Source organism: Nothobranchius furzeri, chromosome 1, assembly GCF_043380555.1.
Source record: "Nothobranchius furzeri strain GRZ-AD chromosome 1, NfurGRZ-RIMD1, whole genome shotgun sequence".
NCBI lineage: Eukaryota > Metazoa > Chordata > Actinopteri > Cyprinodontiformes > Nothobranchiidae > Nothobranchius > Nothobranchius furzeri.
In genome coordinates this window covers 84,033,220-84,041,761 of record NC_091741.1, presented here as the reverse complement: position 1 = coordinate 84,041,761, position 8,542 = coordinate 84,033,220, and the positions used below count along the sequence as shown (strand labels likewise).

Genomic DNA, 8,542 nt, shown 5'->3' with positions numbered 1-8,542 from the left:
GTGGCTTGAAATATTGCAAACCCAGCATGACACTGACAATTTAGCAAAAATGATGACGTAAACATTTCTCGAACTTGAAGAACCTGCACCAGGTTTCTACTGGTATAAGTGGTGAAACTTGTTCTGCTGACTCAGTTGGTTTCTCCAGAGATTGAATGACAAAAAGAAAGAATGACCCTGATTAAAAAGACGTCTAAACCTTGTCCGGTTTATTTGTTAAATGCCAAAACTGCAAGGTTAAAAAAAAAATAATCACAAAAACTTCTCTCAGCCTGTGGGGCTTCATTACAGAGTCGTCATGCCTTCATCAGTTTACAGAAATAAATAAATACAATACACTATTCTGCTCAGGTGAAGTGTCAGACATAAATATTTACACGGTAGCGTCGTTCACAAGGAGAGGTCATCCTCTTAAGCTAGTGATCACCTGTGTGTGCTTAGAGCATCCTCATTGGACAACTGCTAGGGTTAATCCCAGCAAAGCTTTAAGCATTCTTCTTTATTAAAGGCAAAAAAAAATGTTAGTGAAAAATTAACCAGCAGCCAGGACACAATACAAACGCTTAATCCAACAGCGTGGTATTTAGTTGCATGAGGCTGAAAAACTGGTTTTTGTTCAGATTAACACAAAATATACTTTTTCATTACTTTACCAAAATAAAGTGACTATTTCAAGTGTCTCATGTCAAAAAAAGTTGCTTTTGAAGAGTTTTATATTGATCTTGTTTTACGTCAGACATTGAAATAGGTCACTGGTGAACAGCTAGCCTTGTTATCTTTTACTTCTGCATGGATGTAAAGTGACAACCTGGTTGAGGACCTGTTATAACGTGATGCTTTAGAGGCAAAGACCCCTATCCCTGTTCACAATCAGGCCAATGGAAACTTGATCCGCACTCCTAAAACAGCTGTAAACACTTCATGTTCTCAATAAGGCACAGCGACATGGAAAACTTAAGGACTGGGGTGATTTCACATAAAACTGGAAGTCCCAGAGTCTTTTCTTTTTATATATGAAGTCTATTTCCCAGTTTCCCCTTTTTTGGCGCCCCCCTTGTCCTTTGCTTCTGTGCGACCTAGCTGCTATTCTCGCTGTCCATAACATCCAGCTTGGTGAGTTCATCCACGTTTTCTAGTGAGTCCGCTCTCTGGATGGACAGCTCAGCGGGGTCCATTGTGGCGAGCGTGCTCTGCTCTGGGTGGAGCCACGGCTTCAGGTTGGGGGAGTTCTGCTGTTTCCATGCCGGGTAGTTCTGCCCTGCCTTGTGCACGCTCATCATCACCTGGAACGAAAAGAGAATCATCAAAGAGCTGAAAGCGAGGATCGCACCACACCTTCACGCTTCACAAAAGCACCTTTTGTTTGGTTGGGTGTTAGTTTAATCAATGCCGATTGCTTTATATTAATTGGTTTTGTCATTTTTCTTTTAGGTGTTTATTATTCTCTAGGTCTGTTCTGGCGAGTAAATAAACAGATTTTTTGTGCCTGATATAAAAAAAGTTACTTATAGATTTATTTAAAAAATAGGCAAAAATAAAAATGCTAACACTACGCTTGGCACTTAGATCTATATAAACAATATTTTCATTTTACTCAAAGAACAAATCAATTACTTTATCATTTTCAGTTGTTTTTAAGGTATGGTTAACTGAAAACCAATTTTAACTCATTCACTGCCAATGACGACTAAAGTCCTCATTTGCAGTTTTTTACTGTGTGGGCATCGGAACGAGCCCCCGCACCCTAACAACAAACATCTCAGCTCCAAAGCCGATCTTCATCTGCGTACGTCACAGGTAATGTGATCAGGAAGCAGAAAATCCATGTGTTAGGAGATCATTTTGGACCTCTGCTGTAAAAAAGTGAGGTGCGAACCGGAAAAGCTTCTGCCAATCACAATTCAACAACGGACTATGAAAGAACAGATAAAGCTCGAAACGTGCAGATTCTTCCTGATGCAAGAGGTGAGTCTACTCTTTGTTTTGGTCATTTTGCCGTTGACATCATCCTAGCGCACAACGTTCTGTGAGTCTTCAAAAAAAAAAAAAACCAGTAAAAATGCTGAAAAAAAACTGGTAGCGAAGAACTTTTCCAATTCCACCTTTTAGTTCTTTTTTTAAACACAGAAAGGTTTTATTTACCTGCAACGTTTCGTTTGTGGCTGCAAACTTCGTCAGGCTGACGCTCGAAACGTTGCAGGTAAATAAAACCTGTGTTTTAAAAAGAACTAAAAGATGGAATTAGAATTTCAACACAGCAAGAACACACCAAAGAAGGACTTTTCTGATCAGGAAACGGCTGGCAGTTAATGAGTTAATGATTACTTCTGATTATAATCAGTCACTAACTTTTTCTTGCAGGCTGAACATGAGATCAGTCTCCTACACCCACCTCCTACATTAGATTTCTGATAGAAATAGATGGTAAAATGCTAGGATTTGAAAATCCTAACAGATCTGCGTCCAGGGTATCTGCAGGTTTAAGGGAGCCAAATTTAAGACTTTTTAAGACAATTTTAAGGCCATTTTGATCAAATTTAAGCTATTTTTAAAATTAAATTTAAGCTATAATTTCCAGCTATTGCCTGAACCGGTGCCAACCATGTCGCGATCGTGGGATTAGCCATCCAGTTACCATTAAACTTGCACTTCCCCATGGCCCCAAGCTCCCACTAGCTTAACCAGCTAATGTGCTCATCTAAGAATAGCCCCCTTTCACAACCAACTGAATGTGTACGGTTCCGCTTACGCCAATATCGTACACAAAAAATGCTGAACACTAACTAGAAATTCACTACATTTTTATAGAAATAAAAGAATCTTGTTTATTGGGTCTTTGGTAATTTAAGACCTTTGAAAGCTGTATTTAAGGATTATTTGTCATTTTTAAGGATTTTTAAGACCTTAAAATTTGGAAAAGCTCATTTAAGACTTTTTAGGACCCGCGGATACCCTGTGCATCAAACTGAACTTGCCTTCATGGCCTTGTGCATCTTGGTTCACGCCCACCCACAGGAAGACTTTAAAAAAATGTTTGCAGCAAGGAGAGAGAGAGCAGAGTGTGTCTGGTGATGGTGACTTTACAACATGGCTAACGGCATTCTGTTAGCCAATCAGTAGCGAGGTGTGTGAATATCAAATAAAAATAAGTAATCCTGCTGTTTTTAGCCCACCTCTGCACCAGCAAACTTCTGCATCTCAGAACAGGCGCATCATAAGTGTTTATGTTTTTTAAATGACTCATAAGGCACTGATTTACACTAGAGAACACTGCTAATGTATTGAATAAACGAGTAAATCACATCTTTAAGGGGTTGTTTAATCAAAGATCAACACTTGCAGTGGTTTCTAGCAGGAATGAATGTCTTGTAAGTCGTTCTCTGGAGGAAAAAAAAAGCTCTGGTGCGCCCGTTTCAGGATATAGAATTCAGCTGGAGGAGAAAGTAGCTTCACACAGAAGGCTTTGGAATCTTATTTCCCGAAAATTTGGACATCTCGCCTCTGATTGGCTAACAGCAATGCAACAGTACAACTGATGTTGCTTTACAACAATGATGTTTTATCTCCACAAATAATGCAAGCCTGGAGGAGTTCTGCTGTGTGGTGGATTTGCTAACGCTAACAGCTAGCTTCTACTAATGGAGACTGCCATTTTCTGGACGCTACACCAGCAACAGCCTTTTATCACGAAACATGGTCCCATGAGACAGTGTGATGTAGATCTGTCAAATCCTAGAGTTTCACTGTCTATTTTCTATTTATCTATGACTAGTTTCAGCCTGAATTAAAAACTCAGAGTGACCAATCGTTAGCAAAAGTAATAATGGTTTCTCTGGCTCTTCAATTAACCCTTGATGCATAAGGGTCACTACAGTGGACAGGTACTTAAAATTGTTATTCATTTATTTTGCTATTAAGCACAGCTGTTAAAGACTTTATTGCATTTGAACCCCTCCATTTGGACTTCAGTAAGTCAAGCCAACATATTTCATGTTCAGATTGCACACTGTCCACTGAGGTGGACATGTAATAAATTATTTGTAAATAAAATTTTACAAAAAATATGTAAATATGAAATTTGTTTCATTCACACCTAAAGATAAATGAAAAAAAAATTGTTAAAAAAATCATGGTTGAAGATTTCATAATTCATGCATCAAAGGGTTAAAAAGAGAATTCAGGTTTAGCTTTCAGATGATTTTGTTTTGGTGGAAAGTAACGCTACTCTCGACACAATAAGCATAACAGAAGCAGTGTTTTCAATTTGACAGCAAAAAGGTAAGTTTTACTTCAGCACCAATAGGTTTGTGCTCACCCTCTGTTAGGCACTTAGATCACAAATCTATACATTTACCTTTAGCTGATCCCCAGTTTACTCTTGGATAACGTTAATTACAGTCCTCACATTAAAAAAAAGACATGAGCTGCTGAGGGATGGCTTCCCACTCACATATAAACCTTCCTCTAAATCAGAGGAGTGGGGAACCCTGGTCCCCGAGGGCCGGTATCATGCACGTCTTTGCTCCAACACTTCTGATTCAGCGGTTGATTCACCTGTTCAGCAGCTCATCAGGCTCTGCGGAAGCCTGTTAATCACCTGCTGATTGAAATCAGGTGTGTTGAAGCAGGGTGGAAAGTAAAATATGCTGGATAGCGGCCCTTGGTGGACAGGGTTCCTCACCCCTGCTCTAAATAGTTTAAATTCATGCAAGATGTGAAACCTGGACAACAAGTTCTGCTGGAAGACAGGGCAAAAGCTTGAGCCAAGATTCTCCTTTGTCAGCAGCAAGTCTGTCTCACCTGGATCTGCCCCTACAGTTGTGCTCCTATGGTTACCATTGTCCTTTGAGACACATGAAACTCACACTCCCACACACGCACACACCTGCTGTACGCATTTTACATTCCCCTCGTGGACACGCACCCCTTCAGAAATGCCAATACTGAGTTTTGATCTGTTAAGCACACAAATGTAAACAATGTGCGAGAGGATACATACCCGAGGAGCGAGGACTTGGGATGCTTTGTTTACCACCCACTTTGGAAGGGAACCTGCAGAAAACACGAGTTAAATTACGTCTTCAAAAATGTTCAGATTGCCTGATAAGGCAGGTTCTTACCTTTTGGGTCAGCTTGTGAAAGGTAGATGAATGTGCAGCTATTTGGTCCTGTGGGCTTGATTAAATACCCGGTGAGGATGGAGACCGCTCTCACAAGATGGCTGTGAGGAGGGTGTTTCTGCAACACAACGGAGGGAAAAAAAAGCGTTGTTACACAGGGTGATATAAAAAGGCATCACGCACCACCACAAGTGGGACATGTGTTTGTAGGTGGAGCTGTTAGAACAAACTAAAGTGTCACAAAGAGATGCAAAGAATGTGATGTGGAGGAGGTGGAGGAGGCGTACCGGGTGTTTGACTGAGAAGTTGATGATAGTGTACTCATCATCCGTCACCTGCCACGAACGCAGAGTCACAACATCTCTGTTCTTTATCGGCTTTGGACAAATCCCTGCAGAAAGGAGGGGAAAAGTTGGACAAATCTTCACACAGACACATGCACCGCTTTGTTGTCACAATAAATACAATTGTGCAACAAGAAGCCACAAAAGGAATGTGTTGAGCAGCAGGTTTTTAAATGAGCAGGAATGGAAAGACGATAGCCCAGATGAGTGTAGAAAAGTGGGTATCGGCTGGGATGAGGCTGACAGACAACAGTTTTAAACAGCATTTTCTGAAAAGTCCATTTGTTTTGATGCAGCAGGTTGAACTGAACTAAACTAGACTCGTTGCGGGTCACACAGACACAATAGATTGAATGAAAGGAAACGTTTTGGAGTCCTCACATGAGTAGTAGCCCACATCTGCGTTATCAGACAACCTGGCAATGTCAAAGCTCTCCAGCACGTTGGGATCCCACCTCTTACGGTATTCTCCGTCGTGAATGACGTCGTACATGGTGGCAGCGGACACGTCTTTAATGGCCATTTTACACTAAAACACAAGCACACGAGCCAAGCGTTAATATGAAGTTGGCGGCCCCAGACTTTAAAAGAGTTCATTCCAGCGTTGGCGCGAGCCTACCTTGATCTTGTGGACTTTGGGAACACTGTTTTTCTGGACTTCGATCCACACTTGCATCCCATCGCTGTCGTACTTGTTGATCCAGTTCTCGGTGGACAAACACTGCTTCTTGAAGTCAGCAAAGGCCTCCTCGCCGGGTAGAATGCTCGAGTGCTGTCGTGACATTATTGCTTTCAATTCCTTTAACTCTTCGCTTCTCTTCCGCTCCTCCCTGGCAGGTGTAAATAACCGTCTCTGAACACCGGGGATGATTTGCCGCTCCTCTGGCCGCTGCCTTCCGCTCAGGCTGATATATGCACACCGATCACCGATCAAGTCGAGCAGCATTCCAGAGCCATTCCATTCAACCAAAACCCGCTTGCGTGACAGCGTCCTTACCCAGGTGTGCGTAGAGGGAGGGGAGAAGATCAAAGGTAAGCCCCGCCCAAAGAGTAGGGGGATGGGTCCCTGAACGATGACCATGTGGTGAACCAGTTCAAACCATTAAACACAAACTGGAATCAAGCGCTGGTGACACTGGGAGTTTCAGCCCCAACAGAAACGTCAGGCTGGGGTGGGTGGGTGGGTGAGGTTTGCTCAGAGGTGATGCACCCACTACACCATGACTAAATCAGACTGGAATGCAAATAGGATTAAGATTAAATCAATCACAGTTTGGCCTGGTGACATTTAAAGAGTTCATTAAGTTTCACAGACGAGAGTTAATTCTGAGGTGTTGTTAGTAACAGAAGTATCGATCTATCTATCTAGAGAAGGGCTAGATAGATGATTGATTGACCTTAGTTTAGAAAATTAGAGATTATGTCTAAATGGATGGGCACAATTGTCCTACGCATTACTGGTACCTTAAATTAACAGATTATTAAAACTAAGTTGTAAAGGTTTATACATTTGAGCCTGCATGCTGTATATGACCAATTCTGTAACCCTTTTACAGACTTAAATTGCCTGCTTTAAAGAACGGGTTAACTGAGAAACCATTTTTTACTATTTATTTTTGAATATGATCAGTCACTTTGAGTTTAACATGCAGACTGGACATGAAAACAGCCTTCTACCCCTATTTCCTATATTAGCTTCTGACAGAAAATAGACAGAAAATTACTTGGTTCAGAAAACCCTGACACATCTATGTCACACTGTCATCATTCATGGACTCACCCAACTTGACTCATGACGAGGAACGGTGATGTTAGTTTAACGTCCAGGAAACAGCAGTGAATGTCTTGGCTAGTAGAAGCTAACTGTTAGCATTTGCTAATACACAGAACTCCTTCAGGCTTGTTATTGGTGGAAGTAAAACATCGCAGACAGCGTTCCAGAGCAAAGCAAGTCAGTGGTACAGTCATGTTGTTTTTATCCAATCAGAGAAGAGTTGTCCAAATATCAGGACATAGGACTCCAAATCCTGCCGTCTGAAGCTACTTCCTCCTTTAGCTTACTTCATTGTCCTCAAACAGGCATACCAGAGCCCCCCACCCCCCAAACGACTCTCGATGCTCACAAGGCATTAATTCCTGCTAGAGACCACTGCAAATGTATTAAACATGAGTAAAAATGATCTTTAAGTTTTTATTTCCACCAGAAAAAAGGTGATAAAAGCATTAACTGCTAAACCATTGTGTGATCCGTGTTGTTTTGACACTGTAGTAATCCACGCAGAACTGGCCCCACTCTGCTAGTAGTTACCTCATCAATCCAATCAGAACAAATCTGATTTTACAAACTGAGGTTGTTCACAAATCTACATTTCAGATAGAAACCTACTGTAACGTTGGCTGCCCCGTGGCCAGGACTCCCAAGAAAATGAGGTTTTTAATCTATAAATAAAAATAAAGCACCACAGATCTGAATCACACCTTTTATTTACTGTTTTAAAGTAAGTTTCTGCGACTCAGCATCTAAAACGACCTCCAGTTTATGTCGAGAATGAAACTTAGCTGTAGCAAACCTAATCAAAAAGCAGTTCCTTTATATTTGTGAGACAAAACCCACATTTCAGCTGTTAACAAAACCGGATCTAAACGTCCCCAAGAACATTCTTCACCTGTGGAAGTTTTTTTTTTGTTGTTGTCACTCTGCACATAAACTGTGAAAATAATCAAAGGAGTCTTTGAAGCAAAAGTTCAGGAGTCCATAAGTGTGGATAAGGCTGCTGTCCCAGCTTACTGTAGATAAGCCCTCTAGAGTTCAGGGGAAAACAGCTGTAGTCGGGGAATAAGTTTGGATGAGTTTCTTTATGTTGGACCAGCAGCTTATACAACCATTATTTAGGTGGAAAGCTGTAAGCTGTTGAAGTCCTTTATGCACAACTCTGCTCACTGGGGCACATTCACAAGTCTGACGTTTGTTCTCAAACAGCTCGACTGTCTCACACACACCCAGGCAAACGTGTATTCTCATAGTTATAAAACCTTAGTCCATGCCTTTAATTCTTCCGGTCACACACCCTGAACATT

The 8,542-nt window shown here is 41.3% G+C and overlaps 1 protein-coding gene across 1 annotated transcript; it reads right to left on the bottom strand.

Moving 5' to 3' along the window:
* Window positions 1–181: 181 nt before the first annotated feature.
* stard14 (START domain containing 14) lies at window positions 182–6,574 on the bottom strand. The gene is made up of 6 exons (XM_015948905.3): window positions 6,084–6,574; window positions 5,846–5,993; window positions 5,408–5,511; window positions 5,121–5,238; window positions 5,000–5,052; window positions 182–1,283 (listed from the first exon to the last, which is right to left on the bottom strand). The coding sequence occupies exons 1-6, from the start codon at window positions 6,543–6,545 to the stop codon at window positions 1,077–1,079; spliced, it is 1,092 nt and encodes a 363-aa protein (XP_015804391.3). The 5' UTR covers window positions 6,546–6,574; the 3' UTR covers window positions 182–1,076.
* Between the last annotated feature and the right edge of the window lie 1,968 nt (window positions 6,575–8,542).

Coding starts and splice junctions, on each gene's coding strand:
- stard14 (XM_015948905.3), bottom strand. CDS start 6,545: ATGGTCATCGTTCAGGGACCCATCCCCCTACTCTTTGGGCGGGGCTTA. Junction 5,994..6,083: donor CCAAAGTCCACAAGATCAAG/GTAGGCTCGCGC, acceptor CTTGTGTTTTAG/TGTAAAATGGCCATTAAAGA. Junction 5,512..5,845: donor AGATGTGGGCTACTACTCAT/GTGAGGACTCCA, acceptor TCCTTTCTGCAG/GGATTTGTCCAAAGCCGATA.